Source organism: Enoplosus armatus, chromosome 21, assembly GCF_043641665.1.
Source record: "Enoplosus armatus isolate fEnoArm2 chromosome 21, fEnoArm2.hap1, whole genome shotgun sequence".
Classification (NCBI taxonomy): Eukaryota; Metazoa; Chordata; class Actinopteri; order Centrarchiformes; family Enoplosidae; genus Enoplosus; species Enoplosus armatus.
The window spans coordinates 18,034,848-18,056,871 of record NC_092200.1 but is presented as its reverse complement, the minus strand read 5'-3'; the positions used below and the strand labels follow the sequence as shown (position 1 = coordinate 18,056,871).

The window sequence follows — 22,024 nt, the reverse complement described above, 5'->3', positions numbered from 1 at the left end:
CAAAGTGATGTCACGGTCATGCTGGATGAGCGTTCAAATTTGCGCTGAATTATCGCGGTGTGTTGTTATCTTTCTGGTCACTTGGTGTCGTGACGGGCATCGTTTCGTCGTTTGTCTATTCTGATTGGTCGCCTGGCATCAAGAAGAAGATTTTGGAGAAGAAGATCTGTCTGTTAACCTAACTGAACTAAGACCTAACAACAAATCATTTTACCAGTACTACCTGTGCCATGACAGAGTACACGCAAGTAAACTCGAACGAATTAAATCCTCAGTAATGCCGGCAGGGGGCTTCATACTAGAATATGACCAAACATATTCATCAAGTATATAGAGAGTTAGGAATAAAGGCATGTCTCTGATGTAATCCAGTAGAGGGCTTTGTCACCTGAACCTAAACACCAACTACCATTCTACGGCACAAAGGAAGTGTGTCAACCATTGCGCAACCAAAACAGAAAGAGGTTAGCGCTTCTACCGTTCCCTTTGTACATACATGGCTTTTACATAAGGTGTTGTAAACTTGTTGGATAGTGCTTGTGTTTTCCCCCCGGTAGCTATGGTAACTATCCCCATGCAGAGGAAAGAGGGTGAGGAGGAAAAGCGATTCAAAACCAAGGTAAAACAAGAAACCTCGGACGCATTCGTTCAATGGAGAGAGCTCTGGGACTTGAGAGGGTTCCAAACCCACATTCAGCAATCTTTCTACTAGATCAGTACGTAACAAAAACCCGCTCACTTATTAATACTACCAGGTGTTTTGATCTGCCTTTATCATAGCACTGAGATCGGGATTTCTAGTTCAAATTGGGATTGGGGTTGTTTCTTGCTTTGGCGATTAGCCAGGCTGCTAGCGGTAGTTACTTGTGACGACTCAATATAAAATTATGACAATTCACCTTACCCCTCAGTGAACATGCTTCTTTCTTATCTCTCTATCTCTTGTCAGGCAGACTGTCACCACTGTTTGCTTCTCCTGAGAAACTAGGCCAGCTATAGAAAACCACACAGAGAATCACACAAGCAGACGACCTTCGGCAGAGAGGACGTATCCCCACCGGCACAGCCGAAGAAGGGTCAAGTTTACTCCCCTCTCTGGTTCCGCTTCACCACAAACTCTAATGAATGGGCGTCAGCCAGAGGGGGTGGTGAATATTACGTGTTAAATACTGAGGTTTAAGATTGCACAGCCCACTACTATGCTGTCTGAAGACAATAAGAAAGCCAGCAGTGTTTTGGTAAAGAACACTCTTTTAAGTGAGGATGAGGATGACAATGAGGACATACATATATATATATATATATATATATATATATATATATATATATATATATATATAGAGAGAGAGAGAGAGAGATATTTAATATCCTTTGTTGACACTAGCTCACAGGAGAGGTTAACCGGGGAAGACTTCCAGTGATATGCACCTTACTACTGGAATGACCTGCAAAACAAACAAACTTATTGATATTTAAATAATATTTGTGATTGTTTAATTAGTGTGTGTGTGTGAGAGAGAGAGAGTTAGTATTCACCATCACATTATGGAAACACTGTGTTTACACTGTCACGTCATGGGGACCTCTGACAGTACGGGGCCGAAAAAATCAGGTCTGGTTTGGTCGGGTCCTCATTAAGAAGGGTTTCATTAGCAAACGACATTTTCAGTGTTAAAGGTGGCGATCAACAAGGTGGTATATTAGCAGCAGATGTTGGCTAAGGATATCAGAAGAGGAGCTAAGTCAACCACAAGGTAAGCACTATTGTCTTGATCTGACTATAGTCATTATTTGTGTAATACCCGGTAGATAATCAGCGTAACCCGCTAATTAAGTTTATTAGGTCTAATTAGTGTGCCGATGAGTATGTTCCAGATGCCACCTCAGAAAGTGAAGGCAGTGACGTTAGCCTTAAACCCAGCTCAAAGACGAAACGGCCGGCTCTCGATGATCCGCTGAGTCCTCCAGTCTGTGACACCACAACATCAGGCCACGTGACCTTCGACAGCAACAGCATTACATCTGAAGTCGCTGGAGCAGAAGAACCCTGCTCAAGTCAGGACACAACTGACAGCATAGTTGTTAGCGCTTCCCAAAAAAAAGGAACGGCAATAAGAGTGTGCAACAAGAGCCATTATAGCTTGTGTTGCAGTAAGCCTTGCGCCAAGATGGCAAGGCATCTAGAAAGTGCCCATGAAAATAATTTGGATGTGTCCAAAGCTCTTAGCTTTCCAAAGCGATCCATGGAGAGAAAAAAAACAAAACAGCTAGATTATTTTCGCAACAGCGGCAACTATGCACACGATGCTGCTGTTATAGAGTCAGGGAAAGGGGGGAACTAGTACCATGTAAGCAACCACCTAAGGAAGCACAGGTTTCATGCATACTGTGCATACTGGCGAGGACTTTTTTTTTTTTTTTTTCCTGTGGTGTGAGAAATGGGAAGGCTGATTCACAATGCCAGGAGAGGTTACCACCTTGAAAAGAATGGAAGATTTCATAAATCCAAAGAAACACTTGCAGATGGTCAAAGCTGTCAAGTTTACTTGCGGCTATGACGGTGACACAGACAGATTATCGATTCCGTCACTGGCAAATAAACTTGGGAATGCCTTGGTTAAGGTCAGCAAACTCTTTGATATCAAACAACACGGAGATTGAGAGGAATGCCACTGAGTTTCAAGAAGTCCACAGTGAAAAGGCCACCGGGACACCTCAAAACGTCAGTCCTACCAGAGGTTTATGCATCCAATTGTCATAGTATGATCAAGTTTCTTTTAGTTCAACTCTTTCGAATTAGTTTTACTTTAGGATTTCATTTCACTTTTAGCTTCAGTCTAGTTTCCTGAGCTACTGGCCATTAGAAGTTTATTTTTACCTTTTATTTTGAAATGTATGCCAGCGCTGCCACTCTTCCTGTACTTTCCAGTGCCGTTAAACAATGGCACCATGCAACATCGTAAAGGTGAAAGTCACAAAACTCCTTAAACTTAGCCTTGCCAGGAGCAAACAATGAACATGCGTTATTTTATGAAACGCCAATCTTCAAAATACGTCATATTTATATAGTAAATAGAATGCTGCTGTCCATCACCCCGTCCTTGCTTCCGAATCTTAGCCTTACTTGTTTTCTGTCAAGACCATGATCTACTGCATATTCACACATCAGCAGCCGACAAATACGACTATGGACCCTGAATGCAGCACTCTTTGATGTTGATTTCCAAGCCCTGCTGCTCCTGTTGGCTATCTTTTTGGGTACCTCTCTGTTCAGTCATCTTTGAACGTATCCTTTATAGACAGTCGAGGTGCATCCACAAGGCACCCTGCGCTTGCTTCAGTGAGTTACTTTATGCACCCAGGCATTTAAATGCAGACACGGCATTGAATGGTACAGATGCAATGTCCAGGAATGTCCCAATATTTGTTTGCATGCTAACGTCAAATGGGAGGAGGGAGGGAGGGAAGTGCAGAGGAAGCCTGACTCTGTGGTCAGACTGGTACTGGCTGGATTCCATTTGCGCAGACGCCACTGAAATAGGAAGGGCGCAACACAAGAAGAAAAGGGAGGTAGGCTGTGTGTAACTCAGCCACAGTGGGCTAACTCAGCTTCCAGACTGGCTTCACCTTTAACATTTGGTCCTCTCTAATTGGAAGCCTGGTCCAAAATTAGTGGTCAGGCTCTGGAAGGAAGCGGAGGAGCCAAGTGCTGCTCGGCTGGGAAACTACCCATACACACACACACACACACACACACACACAGGCGGTAACTCACTCTCATTCACCTATGCTCATTCACCAACAGTTTGTCAACAATGGTGTTTTTACTATCTAACAACAGAGTGCTGTGCCGAATTTGGCTAGATGGTGGCGCTATAAGAACAAACTTTATGCTTTGGCCTTTAACTTTTGAACCGGAAGTCATAAGACAGGAGGAGCTGTGATTATTATTATTATTATTATTAAAAACAGAACATGTAGTCATATGTCTTATTTCTAATCAACTGCAAGGTTTTATATACCGCCATTATACAGCTTGGGCTGTGCCTTTCTGTCTAAAGTAACACGATAGGGCAATCAACCCGAGCAACTGTCGCCCACTCAGTCGCTACGATATTCAGTCACTAATCAAAGAAAGTCTGTGAACTGTCAGGAAGTCAACGAGCCCATTCCAGGGGGAAACAGTTACCCACAGAACTGAGCTGCTGGTCTGACGTCTGACGTACTGCGGTAAGCGTATTGCTTCACTTCCGGCTTCTGTGTCATTGGTAGCGTGTGTGTTTGGCCGCTCTAAGCTCAAACAAGTTATATTTGTTTGGTATATATTTCATTACAGCGGCTAAATAGCCGCTAACCACTTAAACGTACATTAGTTTTGCTTAACGCTGATAGTTCTCTCCTTTTTTAGCGACTTTTTCGCTAATCTCACAGTTGTTTACACACTATTCTGTCTGTTACATTAGTTTAGCAGCTAGCGATGGCTTCTCTCTCTCCTTCTCTCTCTCCTTCTCGCTCTCCTGCTCTGTCCTGCTCGGTGTGTCAGATGTTTAGTTATTCCCCCGCCTCCTTTAGCGATAATGGTAAATGTAATAAATGTAGTTTATTTAGCGCGCTGGAGGCGAGGCTCAGCGAGTTAGAGGCCCGGTTCCGCACCATGGAGACGGCTGTAGTCAGCCAACCCCCAGTAGCCGGTGCGGACCGACTCAGTGTAGCTCCTGCTAGCCGTCCCCCGGCAGCTCCCGAGCAGCCGGGAAGCCAGGGAGGCTGGGTGACTGTCCGAAGGAGGCATAGCCCTCGGCAGAAGCCCACGGTTCACCACCAACCACTTCATGTTTCTAACAGGTTCTCCCCACTCAGCGACACACCCGCTGAGAAGCAGATTCTGGTAATTGGCAGCTCCATAGTCAGAAACGTGAGGTTAGCGACACCAGCGACCATAGTGAAATGCATTCCTGGGGCCAGAGCGGGCGACATTGAATCAAATTTAAAACTGCTGGCTAAGGATAAGCGTAAATACAGTAAGATTGTTATTCACGTCGGCGGTAATGACTCCCGGTTACGCCAATCGGAGGTCACTAAAATTAACGTGGAGTCGGTGTGTTCGTTTGCAAAAACTATGTCGGACTCCGTAGTTTTCTCTGGGCCCCTTCCCAATTTGACCAGTGATGATATGTTTAGCCGCATGTCATCATTCAACCGCTGGCTGTCGAGGTGGTGTCCAGCAAACGATGTGGGCTTCGTAGATAATTGGCGGACTTTCTGGAGGAGACCTGGTCTGATGAGGAGAGACGGCATTCATCCCACTTTGGATGGAGCGGCTCTCATATCTAGAAATCTGACCGACTTTATTAGTGAACCAAAACCGTGACAACCCAGAGTCCAGACCAGGAGGCAGAGTCGCAGTCCTACACGCTTCTCTGCGCTTCCATTAGAGCAGTTACCCACCCAACACCCCATAATGACTGTGTCTGCCCCCCGACCACTTAAATTAATTCAACCAAAGTTAAACAGGAGAGGAATCATTAATAAAAACTTAATAAAAATTAAGACCACTACTGCTATAGGCCAAAACAATAGGAAAATTAAGTGCGGACTGTTAAATATCAGATCTCTGTCATCTAAAGCTGTATTAGTAAACGAGCTAATATCAGAGAATCATATTGATCTACTGTGTCTGACAGAAACCTGGCTGTGTCATGAAGAGTATGTCAGCCTGAATGAATCCACTCCGCCCAGTCATACTAATACTCACATCCCTCGAGGCACCGGCCGAGGAGGTGGAGTTGCAGCCATCTTTGACTCAAGCCTGTTGATGAACTCTAGACCTAAACTGGATTATAACTCATTTGAAAGCCTCGTTATGAGTCTCTCACTCCCAACCTGGAAAACACTGAAGCCAGTCTTATTCGTTATAGTCTATCGCGCTCCAGGTCCATACTCTGAATTCTTATCTGAATTCTCAGAGTTTTTATCAGGCTTAGTCCTTAAAACAGACAAAGTCATTATCGTAGGTGATTTTAATATTCATGTGGACGTTGATAAGGATAGCCTTGGTACTGCATTTACCTCTTTATTGGATTCGATTGGCTTCTGTCAGAGGGTACAGAAACCCACTCACTGTTTTAATCACACCCTCGACCTGGTTCTGACATATGGACTTGAAATTGAACATCTAACTGTCTTTCCACAGAATCCTTTGTTATCGGACCATTATTTAATAACTTTTGAATTCCTATTACTGGACTACACGCCATTAGGCAAAAAAGTCTACACCAGATATCTATCTGATAGTGCTGTAGCTAAATTTAAGGAAGTGATTCCTTCGGCATTAAATTCAATGCCACGTCTCAATACAACTGAGGACTCCTATGCTAACCTTCGTCCCTCTCAAATAGACAATGTTGTTGACAGTGCTGCAGGCTCAATGCGATTGACACTTGACTCTATTGCCCCTCTTAAAAAGAAGATAATAAAACAAAGAAAGTCAGCTCCATGGTATAACACCCAAACCCGCAAATTAAAGCAAACAGTGCAGAAACTTGAAAGGAAATGGCGCTCCACCAAACTAGAGGAATCACGTTTAATTTGGCAAGATAGTCTTAGAACTTATAGGAAGGCCCTCTGTAAAGCCAGAGCAGTCTATTACTCATCACTAATAGAAGAGAACAAGAACAACCCCAGGTTTCTCTTCAGCACTGTAGCCAGGCTGACAGAGAGTCACAGCTCTATTGAGCCATGTATTCCTATAACCCTCAGCAGCAATGACTTCATGAGCTTCTTTAATGATAAAATTCTAACTATTAGAGACAGAATTGATCACCTCCTGTCTTCAGGTGGTATCCTACCTTCAAACACAGGAATCTCAGAAATAGCTGTAAAACCTGATGTATATTTGGATTGCTTTTCTCCCATTGACCTTCACCAAATTACTGAAACTATCTCTTCATCTAAGCCATCAACTTGTCTCTTAGACCCCATCCCAACCTGGCTGCTCAAAGAGGTTTTACCTTTAGTCAGCACTTCTTTACTAGACATGATCAATCTGTCTTTATTAACAGGCTACGTACCACAGTCCTTTAAAGTTGCTGTAATTAAACCTCTTCTTAAAAAGACCACACTTGATCCAGAGGTTTTAGCCAACTATAGACCTATATCTAACCTCCCCTTTCTCTCCAAGATCCTTGAGAAAGCAGTCGCCAACCAGCTGTGTGACTTTCTACATGACAATAGGTTGCTTGAGGACTTTCAGTCAGGTTTCAGAGCTCATCATAGCACAGAGACAGCACTGGTGAAAGTTACAAATGACCTTCTCACTGCATCAGACAAAGGACTTGTCTCTATACTTGTTTTGTTAGATCTTAGTGCTGCATTCGACACCATTGACCATCATATCCTATTACAGAGACTGGAACATTTAATTGGCATCAAAGGAACCGCACTAAGCTGGTTTAAGTCGTATTTATCAGATCGATCTCAGTTTGTACATGTTAACGATGAATCCTCCATGTACGCCAAAGTCAGTCATGGAGTTCCACAAGGTTCTGTGCTTGGACCAATACTATTCACCTTATATATGCTTCCTTTAGGGGATATTATTAGAAAACACTCCATACATTTTCATTGCTATGCAGATGATACCCAGCTATATTTATCGATCAAGCCAGAAGAACCTCATCAGTTAGCCAACCTCCAAGCATGCCTTAAGGACATAAAGACCTGGATGACCTGTAATTATCTGATGTTGAACTCAGACAAGACAGAAGTTATTGTTCTTGGCCCTGAACACCTCAGAAATACAATATCTAAGGATATTGTTACCCTAGATGGCATTGCCCTGGCCTCCAGCGCCACCGTGAGGAATCTCGGAGTTGTCTTTGATCAGGACATGTCCTTTAACTCCCACGTAAAACAAACTTCACGGACTGCCTTTTTTCACCTCCGTAATATTGCAAAAATCAGGAAGATCCTGTCTCAAACAGATGCAGAAAAATTAGTCCATGCATTTGTCACGTCTAGGCTGGATTATTGCAATTCCTTATTATCAGGCTGTCCCAATAAGTCCCTGAGGACTCTCCAGCTGATCCAGAATGCTGCAGCACGTGTACTGACAGGAACCAGGAAAAGAGATCATATTTCTCCTGTATTAGCTTCTCTGCACTGGCTCCCTGTAAAATCTAGAATAGAGTTTAAAATCCTTCTCCTCACCTACAAAGCTCTTACTGGTCAGGCACCATCATATCTTAAAGAGCTCATAGTACCTTATTACCCCACTAGAGCACTCCGCTCCCAGAATGCAGGGCTGCTTGTGGTTCCTAGAGTCTCCAAAAACAGAACAGGAGCCAGAGCCTTCAGCTATCAAGCTCCTCTCCTGTGGAATCGGCTCCCAGTTTGGGTCCGGGAGGCAGACACACTCTCTACTTTTAAGAGTAGGCTTAAAACTTTGCTTTTTGATAACGCTTATAGTTAAGGGCTGGCTCAGGCCTGCCTGGACCAGCCCCCTAGTTATGCTGCTATAGGCCTACACTGCCGGGGGACTTCCCATGATGCACTGAGCTTTCCTCCTCTCCCTCTTCATCTTTGCACATTCATCACAGTCCAATGCATGTTACTAACTCTATTTCTTCCCCGGAGTTTCTTTGTGCTTTGTCGACTCGTAGGTCGCTGTGGATCGTGGTCCTGGTACGCCTGGGTGCTGCTGCTGCCATGGGCCTGCCTGACTCCCATCACTACCGTTATTATGTTTAGTCGTAGTTCTGTCACTATTAAAGCTCCTATTATTAATCTCAGCTAATATTACAGCTATTTCTACTGTTAGTGCTGCCATACATCTTTGCCTACCTATCTGTCTGTCTGTCTGTCTGTCTATCTGTGTCTCTATGTCTATCTCTCTGTCTCTGTCTGTCTCTCTCTCTCTCTCTCTCCCTAAAACCCAACCGGTCAAAGCAGATGACCGCCCACCTAGAGTCTGGTTCTGCTCAAGGTTTCTGCCTCTTAAAAGGAAGTTTTTCCTTGCCACTGTCGCCAAAGTGCTTGCTCATGGTGGGAACTGTTGGGTCTCTGTAATAACATTATAAAGAGTCGGTCTAGACCTGCTCTATTTTGTAAAGTGTCATGAGATGACTTTGTTGTGATTTGGCGCTATATAAATAAAATTGAATTGAATTGAATTGAATTGAACGAAAAGAGACATTGCGGAGACGCGAGGACGAAGCTGAGACAGCGCGAGTCAAATGAGAAGACTATTGTCTTTCTGGTAGCCATGGACACAACGAGGGAGCATGGGAAATGGGACAGCTGAGTGTTTTCCCCGCCATCCATTCCCCTCAGCTTGGCTGGACGTGAAAAGAAACAAATTCCTGAGTATCTCTCTTGTGTCAACTTTGCAACTGTGTGTTAAAAGCTTGGACGGCAGCCCGTCACCCCGTCACCCCGCCAACCGCACTCCAGCCCTAACCCTCTGAGAGGAATGTGACGGCTTCCCCTCTGGACTGCGAGTGTGTGTGTGTGTGTGTGTGTGTGAGTTGATGCACAGTGTTTGGTCAGGTTCTGAAGTCTTATTTACTTATTGCACATGCGACCCACTGAGTCCGAGACGTGCTAACGGTAAAATCTGTCTGCTGGGGGGGGGGGGGGGGGTTCCCTGTGAAGGATTCGCGAATGAATTAAACAAAGCCGAGGAGGTTTCCCACTGGAACATTTGGAGGATGTACATTCGTCCTGATAACTGTGCCCTTCTTCATTTTGATGAAGCGGCGTACCGTGATATAATTTAAGTGATTCAAACTGATGGTTAGAACATAAACCTACGCCGCAGACTTCTGTGTTTCCAGCGGATCTTCCCATTTCGCAACTCCATTGAGGTAGGACCCCCGGACCAGTCCTAATCTAGAGTGGCTCACAATGAGTGCAGCTGTAGGATAAGCTTTTGGCCTAATTCCTCGACGCTCAAAAAATACCAAGCAACCCACGGGAGGCGGTCTAAAGTTCAGAGGCTTATTGCTATTCCCATACTCGTGTGACTGAAGAGCAGCAGAACATACGTGATATTTCCATGACTTGTCAGAGCTGAGTTGGCTGCCGGGAGAGTATCCACGACCCAGCGAAGCTCCGGCCAAACAAAGACAACACAAATCAAACGCAGTGGAACTAATGAGGCCGGTCGTTGCATAACAAGCTCCTACTGTTGTCACATAAAAAGACTCTGTGGACCTGAACTCCTCCTCCTCCTCCTCCTCCTCCTGCTCCTCCTCCTCCTCCTCCTGCTGCTCCCTCACAGCTTCCGTCCCGTTCAAACATAGAGAGAAACTGCCTCACCTGTGCCATAGCAGAGGTGCAGAGACATCCTGCGGTGGCTCGCGTTGGGGCGGCGCGGTAGCGCGGAAACACAACTTTCTCTCCCTTCACACAAGCATCTGTCTCTCCACGGCGGCCTGGACTCGTGCGGTCCAACCACACAAGAGAAGCTCATGAGAGGGAGGAGAGGGAAGGGAGGAGGGCCGGAGGGAGGGAGGGCTGCTCAGCAACCCAAGCTGTTTGTAAAGCTGTGTTTTGAATTCTGGCTAGCACTTTACTTGAGGTGCGTGGTGATGCATAACAAGCAGATTAGACCATCCTGTCCACACAGGAGTCCTTCGACATGAACCTCTTTTCATCTTGAACTTTACTAAAGGTGGCATACAAAATAGAAATATGATAGTATACATAGACAATAGTACAACATCATGCCCTAGAATTCCATTGACTGCTACCATACAGACTTTGATAAAAAAAAAAAAAAAGTTAAGGGTCGGATCGCGGTCTAAAATTGGGGGACCCGAAGCAAGCGCTTGAGCAGCAGCAGCAGCAGCAGCAGCAGGTCCAGACGGCCTCCACAAAACCGTTCACTGGAAGAAGCTTCAGTGCTCTGCTGCGGTATGTTGCCAATGAGACGGGACAGTCAGAACGTGTGACTACTGAAAGACGCCAGTGCCAGTTTAATTCTGATGCAGGGGCGGTCAATAAGGGTAAAATCTCCTATTAGCTCGCTTCCACTGCAGGAACTTTTCCAGCAGCTCTCAGGGACTTTTCATGAAACTGAGACTGGGTCTAAATTTCGCTCCTCGACCATAGTCCCTGCACCCCCCAAAATTTTTTTTCATATTTTAATGAATTTATACTGAAATCAGTGGTGCACTGTGGCAAAACTAAAATACACAAATGAATGTTTGCACCAAAAAAAAAAAAAAAAAAAAAAAGCTTGAGCTCACCGGCTAGCTGCACGACGTGAACTTGAGTTGATCCTCTTAAAAAAAAAAAAAAAAAAAAAAAAGTCCCACACTGGCCCTGACACTGATAATCTGCTGTAACGTGCTGTGGAAAGACGCAGACTGAAACACACACACACACACACACACACACACACGCAGGCCCATGCTGTGCTCCTTCATGCTGGCCTATTAAAAACAACCCACAGGGAAGGTGGCAGTTAGCACTTGGCACCAGTGTCGCCCCTGGCAGCTTTAAATGCCCAAAGCCCTTTGAGATGCTTTCAAAACACAAATGCACTGACTGCAGCACTGTGTGAGACTGCCACCGAAAAAGAAGACATACAGTCACCAGGAGAAAATACCCCGTCTGTGCTGACTTCTGGATCGGCTGCACAGTTGCTAGGTTTGAGTTTCGTCCCGACCAAACAATTTATTTTTTTTATCTCCAAGCACTGATTCTCAGTTTAAAGATCCCATATTCTGCTCAATTCAGCTCTATATCTTTTATTCTGGGACTCCACTAGAGCAGCTTTGCATGATTCACAGTTGAAAAAAGTCCTTATGTATCTTCTCCTGGCCCTTTCTGCAGCCCCTCAGCCCCCCCCCCCCCCCCCCCCCCCCCCTCTGTCTGAAACAAGCCGTTTGAGACAAACTCAGACAGACTGAGCGGGTAGTGACTGTATAGTTGTGACATCACAACCTTACAGGAAGTCCTGACGGCTCGCTTTAAAGGCACAGTGTCTGAATGCGGGCTGTGTGCGTTTCTTTATACACAGCACCCAGATCTGCTTCATAATCAAACAAGACGCGGACGTCTCACTTTCCACAACATGGGGCCTTTAAAGTAATCGACACACCCAGACCATTTTCAGTGGATGTGAAACATTTTAATACATCTGATGAAGAATGCAAGAAAAAGAGGCTTAAAGAAAACAAACTGTGCTTTTCACCGTAAGCTGGATTTATACCTGATGCAATGGGTTAACAGCAGTCCCAACGTACTTTTGATTTTCACTTGTGATAGCCTTTTTTCTGTTTGGAGGGGGAGGGTTTACTATGCCCCATCTTTCTGACATCTTTCCCGTCAACATTATATGAGCTGTGGTAGGTGTTGCTGTGTTATATACGGCTGTAGGCGTTTCCCTGTGCGGCTTGTTCCTCACGCGGATCGAAGTATAAAGTGCTGCAAACAGCTCGTGCACACACTCACCGTTTCCGTGGTCCCGTTTCTGGGACTATTGGTTGGTTTACGCACGTTGGAAAACGATCAAAATAAGCACAATACCAGACTTTGGGGTCTTTCAGGTTGAGGTTCAGAGAGGTGGGCTGCAATTTAGAGGTCTGGAACCAGGGGCTTGCTTGTTTTCTGCGCCCATGCATTGAGTGCCGATTTGTTTTTTCCTCAATACACAATCACTGTATCAGTGCATTGATTTTTTTTTTTTTTTTTTATTCCAGTCTGGAACTGGTAAACCCAGTATGTGCACTCATCCCAGACCGTTCAGTTTCAGGACTCTGGCTTCTGTATGCCACCTCCTCGGTTTAGCACACACCCTGTGACACAAACGGTTACCGTCAAAATGGTCTGTTTTACGTCTACATAGTCGCGCGCACGGGAGCGAAACTTTGGCAGCGCACCAGTGGTTGTCTATCAGCTGTAGCACGCTAGACTGCACAAAAACAGACTGGAGGGCGAGTCCTCCTCCCCACAGCGTTCAGGCAGCCTCTCACTGCAGATTCAGACCCAAAAAAGCTGAGGCGCACACTGAATCGTGAATTTTTGCGGACTGTTAACACCCCTGGCTCCTGTGCTGCAGCATTTCCTCAAAGTGTGGAATGAGGAGTTCGTCTTTTGACATAATGAGCCCCACTCCCCCGAGGGGGCACCACTGACAGGCAGACCGTAATGGGCCGGGATATTCAGGTTCAAGCGGCGGTCACGGTGCTCGAAGCGGGTTTCCCTCCCTCGCATTGCGGTGTAGAGGTGCCCCAACGACACAAGAGAGGGGGGTCGCAGGGGGTTTTTACAGGCTTGTGCAGTCAATTCCACTTACTCTACACGTTGAGCCCTGTGATATGAAACAGCGGTCGGCTTTCTAGGTTATTCTTGAAGAGCTGAACACCAGCGTACAGCGCAAATGTCACGATAATATAACAATGATGAAGCTGTTTTAGCTTCCAAACACAGGGTTTGATATTAGAGAGCTGCTATCTCCTGAGTATTTGTATTCAAACAGACATTTGTCACGGCCAAAGGCACCTAGCACGCCTCTGTGTTGTTGCTTTTATTTTTTAATTTCATCCTCCATCACACCCAGCAAAGACTGGATTATCGCATTATGTTTCGACTGACAACCTGACAGCTCCTTTAAGAATATAATGAAAGTAAACACGCTCCAATCCAATCGACCAATACGACAAGCCGCCAGGAGCTCCAACAACCCCGGTGCTTCTCCTCCCTTCCACCTGTTGTTGTTGTTGTTGTTGTTGTTGTTCTGAGGAGTAGGGAACCCGGAGGAGCAGAGTGCGGACACACACAGGCTGGACAGCCGGCAGCACAGTCCCGGGGACCGTTTCATTCTTTTCTTTTTTAGTTTTCCCGGCATCACTTAGAGCATTGGTGGGGTTTTTTTTTTTTTTGTTAATTGAATTTTGGTTGGAGATCACCGGCAGTCCAGTTTTCAGGTGTTTGTTTGGTTTGGTTTAGGTTTCTTTTTTACGTTACGAGCTGGGTGCGACGGCCCATTGCGCGGCTGGCTCCGTTCCTTTGACGTCTTTTTCTTCTTTTTGGCTGGGAACTCCATCCCCGTTTTTTGTTTTCCTTCTCTTAAACAGTGAGCATCATTTTTGTTCAATTAAATTATTATATGTATATAGATGGAACTTTACTGTAAACCCCCCCCCCCCCCCCCCCCCCGCCCCCATATACAGACATAACGACTTACAGTGACCCTGTCCCCTGCTCACCAACTCTGCTAACTAAGTGACATTTGTATTTCCTGTGGCTCCTTCACAATAACAGCCTTGCAGTGGTTCGCCGGTGGAAAGCTTTTAATGTGAAGCAGGAAATGTTCAGTTCAGCTCAGCTTCAGTAACTTGACGCAGAAAAACACAGCCGGGTGCCTATTTTGTTGAAACGTGTTCAACCTTTCCTGAAGTCGGTCGTCACTTTTCTTCGTGACCAATCGCAGCCCGGATGGGGCGGGACGTTTTAATAAAGAAAAAATTAAAAAAAAAGGTTTATGTGCTGCGGTTGAACTCATTGTTATGCATGATTGGTTATGATTATTCATATTGACAAGTTAGCACTGAGCATTGAGAAATTCACCACCAACCCCAGGCTTTGTCCATTTATTCATGCAGAGGCTACAGATACATCTACTGTAGATGTGAAGGAGGAGGGACACAGTGTACCTTCCCCCCCCCCCCAGCAAGAAAAAAAAGAAAAGAACAAAGTTCAAAAGATGAATTTGCTGTTGCCTTCTTACCTGTAGAGGAGCTGACTGGCATCTGAGTTTCTGCGGAGAGAAAAAAAAACAAACAAAACACATTGTGATGAAATGAGCACTTACAGTAAGTCAAGGAAACTTTATTTCCACCTGCAGTAAGCGATATTGGCGGGTCAGGGTAAGACATCTATAGGATTAATCCTTTAAGGGGCACTCGTCTGATATTTTGACTATCAGATGCTGCAGTCAGATTGGACTCACAGTGGTAACAGTGAATCAAAATATCCATTAACTCCCCCCTACCGTGGAGCTTCACTTCGCAAACACTCTGGTTTTAGCAGTAGTATTCCTTTGCAGCCTCTTTGTGTCACCGCTGCTCTGAGGACACGTGGCGACAGTCTCGTAACGAATGCCAGCCTCATTCTGAAGTTTCCACAGCAGTTAAAAGACGCAGTGTGGCCTCATAAAAAGGCTAACCGGAGTGTGCTCTTACAAACTGCACATAAACCACTGCACATCTTAGCCGTGATGTGGCAGCTGCGACATATGGTCCGTCTGCGGTGCTTTGACGCTCATAGAAAACAGGATTCAACATAAAGAGGGCTTGCAGCCGCTTGACGAAATAAAATGAACCCCAACACTTCGTAAATGTGTCACAGTGAGGGTGTCTTGCTAGAGAGGGAGATGTGGTTTGATGAGAGACAACCTTACCAGCTTCCTGCAAAGCTTCCAACCGCATCTCATGGTCTTCTTCAGAAGATGGAGTTTGCCGAGTTGTCATGAGTCGTGTTTCCATAGACTTCTTTTATCGCATTAGAAAAGCTGTATGGACACTGCACAATTCAATAAAACTTCCTCAGCTGAGCAAAACATGATTTTTACGCTCGCTTGAGGTCGTTTTTGACCTTTTTCCTCAAAACAGAGTTGATGCGCTAAATGGCTTATCGATGGCCAAAGCGCAAAAACCTCCTATCTGCAAAATGATCCAGGAAAAGTGGGGAAAAACCTCCTATGTTCACTTTGTGAGGCACTAATACCTAGTCGGTATTGTCAACACATAATGTAGTAATATAGTCCCACAACAGTGTATTATGTATTGGGTATCCTTAACAAATAGCATTCTGCAAGAAAACAACAAGTTTCTGTTGGTTTCTCAAAAAAGTGCATTTTTCAGATAGGAGGTTTTGCTCTTCGGCCATCGATATGGAAACGCCTTTGCCGAATAAGTTCTCATGCAACAAAATTTTCATTCACATGACTAATCTGCCGAACCGTTCTGATCCTCGCCCCGATCCAGAAGGTTGGTCCTCGGACAGCATGGAACGTGGCCAATGCTAGCTGACATGAAAGACCAACAGAAGACCTGGCCCAATAGAAACAAAATTCCAAATTTCTTAGGCTCTACTGAATTGTGATGGCCATTTATCAGAATTTCTGGCATTCTGTAAGTGAAGCAGTTCATGAAAACACTGGAAACGGGCAGGTTGCAGCGCCCTCTGAACTGTAACCCAAGCATCAGTTAGCGGTCAGCTAAACCAAAGTACCCTGACCTAATTTGGTCTGTTGATCATTTCTTAAATGTTCAAGAAATGTGTTGCTATAGTGATATTGTTAGGAAAACCTCCATCCATCCATTTTCTGCTGCTTATCCAGGTCTGGGTAGTGGGGGTAGTAGTCCAGATGGCCCTCTCCCTAGCTACTTCCTCCAACTTGTTCTGGGGGTTCCTGAGAAATTCCGAAGCCGGATGGGACATATAGTCCCTCCAGCACGTTCTATGACTGTCCCAGGGTCTCTTCTCAGTTGGACGTGCCTGGAAACATCCCAATCAGTGCAAGATTATTGACAATCACCACCTTTTTATTGTTGTGGAGGGGTTTGTGTGTCCTTGTGACCCTGGGAGCTGTGTTGTGGGGGCGGCTCCTGGCAGAATCTGCTGTGGGAAACTGGTCCCATGCGAGGGGCCCAAAACAAGAGCAGTTCAAGAACCCTTATGAATGGGTAAGACATCAACGGCTAGTCAACTGATGGCTTGATCTAGTCGACCAGGAACATCTTTGGTCTGGGGCAGCCCTACAGTGAAGACAAGCGTACACGCTTGCATGTCGGCAGGTGCCCATGAACCGAGGCTTGGAATCCAACCGTGTGTCGAGGAGGTTGGATCAGTCCGGCTGGATGTGAGCCACTACACCTCCGTAGCTGCTGAGAGCAGAGAGGAGCCTGCAGGCAGATTCAAGACATGACTTTGCTTGTCCCTGCAATCAGCGCTGCAAAGACAAGAACGGGAGCCAAGTCCGTGGACATTTTCCACCTGGGTCAGCCCCTCTTCCTGACACGCCCGTGTTTTATTATAATGGTTTTGTGATCTGTATGATCTGTGACGTGACAGGTAACAAGCAAACGTGTATTCATTTTCAGGGTTCACAAAACACCTTTCTTTACACTGGTTAACACCTCTTCCATCTGCTCAGCCACTGAAGGCGGCTGGATGTGTAAATAAGTTCCAACCCATGTTATATGGTGTTATTTTTATGTTTCATGATATAGTACATTTTCTGTTAAATGAATCGAGAAACAGTTTATGTATCAAACAGCCAAACGGGAATGTCTTGCAAAAAGTAATCCCATAGCTGCCGTGAAGCAGCCCTGTTCGTCGACTGAATGCAGCCAGAGAGACACTGCAGTATAAACGGCGTGGCAAAATCCCTGAACATCAACAAGTTAGTGTTGTTATGCCTCAACACTAACGTGAGTGTGACAACATCAGATCTGTTGCTCCACAACTCACGCAAACTCTTATTTCAATGCATGTTTTTTTTGGTTTGGTTTGGGGTTTTTTTTATGGCCACATTGCACAAAAATAGCCACATAAGCACACAGCAATGATGAAGTGTGCAGGGTTCAGACACTCATTTGACAGCTGCTTTGTTGTGTCAATACTGTGTAGTAACCGGGTCACTGGGGAACTGAGACTCTGGGGAAGCTGAGAGAGAATGTATGTGTGTGGATTATTAATATATGGATTCCATGCAGTCTAAATGGCCTCTGGACCACATCGTGTATCTATGCCAGTCTATATATTCTATAACACTGGATTTATTGCAACAAAATGTCAGGACTTTACATGAGGTTAGACCCCCACATAGCCCCCCCCCACCACAGTAAACTGCGTGGGACTTTGTGATGGTCCCATGTGCTGAAGTTGCAGGATCAACAGTGCGGGCGGCGTAATCAAGTTTACACTGAAAGTTCCGGACGACGCTAAACATTTCTCAGGCAAACGTGTTCGGAGGGGGTGAGGGTGGTGGGGGGGGGGGGGGGGTCTCACCTGGTACCACCTGAGCAGCGCCCAGCAGAGGAGGTAAGCCGCCAGGCTGAACTTGGCGGTCCCGTATGTCTCCGGTAGAGAGGGCAGATCCGACCGTCCTCCGCTGCTCGGCTCCTCTCCGCGGGCCGGGCCGCTGCTCCCCGCGGCCGAGTCTCTGCTGCGACTATCCGGGCTATCCATTACTGCACCACCACCACCAACACCAACACCACCCCCACCCCTCCGGAGAAGTTCACAGCCTAACCTCGCAGTGCCTCCCACGTATGTTGGAACGCTGTCCGGTACTTTTGAGGAACGTCTCCCATTCTGTGGAACTTTGCTGTTCCCGGACACTTGACGCCGATGCTGCCGGTCTGCACCGGGCCGATCACTCAACCGACCCGCAAGCTTGAGTCCGGAGCACTTTTCATTTCACGAAGTCCTAGTCCCAGGACCCAGGTCCCTCTATCTCTCTCTTCTGATAAGTATCTGCTGCTGAGGCGCTGTCAGTCATAGCCAGTTGCCTGCAGTGAGTCCAGTGACTTCCACAACAACCTTCGGGGGGGGGGGGGGGGGGAGGCTGGCTTACAGCGCCCCGTGCTGGCAAAATCACACGCTTACAAACTGGTTTCTATTATTTTGTCCACCCCCCTTTCCATCAGTGAGGGCAGGGCCAAGAAACAGAAACACCTTCTCTGTATAATGCAGTTCAACCCCCACTGCACGCCACCACAGTGAGTGTTCAGTGAGCAATGCAGTTTTTGTTTACCCCACCCGAATTAATGCATTTCACATTTTAACAGCAAAACATTAACTTCAAACTGAATTTTTTCGTGACTTGAAGACTGCGGTTAGATTTTCTTTCCAGTGCAGAAACTGTGATGCAGTGGCCTCTGGGGGTGCCCTGCCAGTGAAGGAAGCACGGTGCAGTGACATATATATATATATATAGGCTGCCCTATACGTGTTAGAAAGTAGTGATGGCTATATACTTAAAATGAGTCATAATGCTGAATTTAAGATTTGAAAATTTGCTAAATTCATTCAGTCTCGGGGGGGGGGGGGGGCGCGGGTGCCAGCAGAGATCTTCAGAGGTTCGGACAGTCCCCGTTGATTTAGCAGTGTCTGTTCTGGAGTGTTGGATGAAGCTGTTGATCCTCTCCCATGTTGAAGGGGGGGGGGGGGGGGGGGGGACACCCTCCTGGGTGCCCCTACGGTAGATTAAAATATGATAAGGTGGACCTCTATGGTGGACCGGTGTCCCCTAAGGTTCCCTTCCAGTGGAGAACATGTGATGCAGTGCCCTCTAGGGTCCAAATCTATTCCCTGAAAGCTCTGGGAAACACTGGTAATTGGATGTTGAGTTCAGAGTATTTTGACACGATAGTAGTGCCCCCTGCGAGGAGCAGCAGGCCGGGCCAGGCCAGGCCGGGTTTCGAAGGGACTGCGACAGCGACAACAATCCGCCGTATCAGCACCGCCGCTGGCTGTTTGTTTTTACAAGGCTACGGCAAGCAAAACACAGACACAACCAGAGCCACACATGACGCGGCACACGCTTGACACAAACGGCTAAAGAACGCCGCTTGGTTGACCACGTTTAAAGTCGTGGTATCTAGTCATTCTCAGGTCACCTCTCGTACAGATACCGTGTCGCGTCCTTTCACCAGACGCAGGTGAGATGGACAGCTGAAACATTCAGGCGAGACGCCTGCATAGAGCGTGAACTGCTTCTCTTTAATTCAGATGGTTCCTGTCCACTTACAGCGAGCTCACTGCCGATTGACTACGGGGGCTGACTCAGAAAAACCCTGAAACAAGCAGTCGATAGAACTTAACAATCAGTGCAGGCCGTATTATGCGGAATAGCCAATGGCGGGACACTGTAGCGGGGGCCAAAGCCAAACATCTTGAAGCACGCTAACAATAAACCTGCAGAGATAACCAGCTTTGTACATTTCCAGTGCAAGCACAGGTACGACGAATGAGAATAAGACCCGCAGTTCAGTTGATTTTGTGCAGATCTTCCACCGTGACGAACACCACCTGTAAAAAGACACAAACACAGTTACACGTAATTAGATTATATTATGACCACGGGGGCTGCGTGGGAAAAAGACTAAAGAAGAAGAACATTTGTCACACACCACATCGAAGGTGACAACTAGGCTGTGTTCGAAACCGCCTGCTATACTAGCAGCGCGCCACTGATTTGGCTGCAGTGCGGCGAAATAGCAAAATATGCAGTATGTCGACAATACGCGGAAGTCACACTGACCACCCTCTACTGCATCCTAATTATCATGCTATCAATATCACGTTCATAATAACATCTGGCAGGATTTTTCACTGGATGGTGTGTTTTGACGAGCCACATCATCATCATCATCATCATCATCAAAAGCATACATATTGCTTTTCATCACCAAGGTGGCAGTAACTGTTTCGAGGACGGTGTAAGCAAGGTCAGCTAGTCCAGCATAGCGATGACTGCACCCTGGGGTGTAGCCGTGCTACTGTTTACTCCTGCTTCCCAAAACCGGAGACCGGCTAAGCCTGGCCTGGCGTACTGCAAAATAGATCGGTTTGACGGTTTCATAAGGCACACCACTACGAAAAGCTGCATGTAGTACATACTGCATACTGCGGCCCGTCTGTAGTACGTGGTAGGCGGTTTCGAATACAGCCCAAGTGTCCTTGGTGCATATTATGGGAACTAGAGCCCACCGACCATCTAATCCACTGTCGGTCTTTGGAGCTGAGCTGATGCGCGGCTTCTGAGACAAAAACGAGCCGCAGAAGGGGCTCATAGTCACCTGATCGTGGCTGGGGTCGGGGTAGTCGCAGATGTCCCGCGGGAAGACGGAATGCATCAACATTTTCACCTCCTCAGGGTAAACGTAGGTGGGCTGGCGCAGATTCCCCTCCTTCACGCCGACCCCATGAAACAGCTGGAATCAAACGGAGAGGGGGGGGGGGGGGGGACACAGTCATCAGGAGTCATTTCTCAACGCATTCATTTTTTTTTTTTTTTTTTTTCCATCCACACATTCTTTTTCTGTTTCTTTATCCAGGCCCACCAAATGGGCTATGTGATCCCTCCAGTGTGTGTTTTCCATACAGTTCCATACATAAATAAAGTTATCACTACTGTTATTGTTACATGGGCGTCAATGTGCAAAAGATAAATGGTCAAAACAAAGAGAAATGGCTGTAACGCATTTTTTTTGCATTTTACTACATGAGTAACCGACCAGTTTCCTCTGCAGGAGCCTGTAGACCTTCTTCCGCCGGGCCCTGTCCGCCCTCAGGCGTTTGGCAGCGTGGAGCAGAGGCGCTATCCACACAGGAAGTCTGAGGAAAAGGGGTTAGATTTAGACGTTTTTGAAAAGTACCGAGGTGACACAACTGATTGACTTCACCGCCATCCGACAACGGTTGGCTCTGCAGATACACTCGCCCAGTATTTTCATGTTTGTCTGCACACGTAGCGTGGGCGCCCGTGGCCGGCTCCTGCACCCGGACTGCTTCTCTGGTCGGAGTGTTCAGTGTGTGCTACCGCCATCAGGATGGAGATAAAAAGGATGGAGTTGGAGGCGCAGCGGAGAGAAGTGGGTAAGGAAGAAACGTGGTAGGAAAGAGACAAATGGCTGAACATGGGCAGGGAGGCTCTTGAAATCTTCGTTCAGGCCAGATAACAGAAGAAGTAAGGCACTTTTATATATGTATGTATCAAACAATAAAGGAACAAAACCAACAGAACTTCTTCCACGGCGACGCTTAAGGTTCAAGGAAATCCACTGTTAAAAAGTCACGTTTTTTTTTAAGTAATGTTTTAATGTTAAAGTTCAGTAAATGAGGGATGTTTCCGAAGTCAACGAGTAATCGTGTCAAATAATCGTGATCTCAATGACCAAAATGACGGCGATTATATTACGATTTTAACCCATAGTCTCCTAGCCTAGTGCCCTCCCCACGTCCGCTTTAATCTAAAACAAAAGCTGAAAAATAAAATTCCGGGTAA

At 46.3% G+C, this 22,024-nt stretch overlaps 2 protein-coding genes across 2 annotated transcripts in view; both read left to right on the top strand.

Moving 5' to 3' along the window:
* Window positions 1-22,024, top strand: part of abcd3a (ATP-binding cassette, sub-family D (ALD), member 3a) — a 201,023-nt gene that overhangs the window by 77,168 nt on the left and 101,831 nt on the right. The gene's annotated exons all lie outside the window — the stretch shown is intronic.
* Window positions 4,505-5,335, top strand: LOC139303942 (uncharacterized; the record flags this gene model as incomplete). The annotated part of the gene is made up of 1 exon (XM_070927755.1): window positions 4,505-5,335. A coding segment is annotated over one exon (831 nt), but the record flags the coding sequence as incomplete, so codon positions are not given.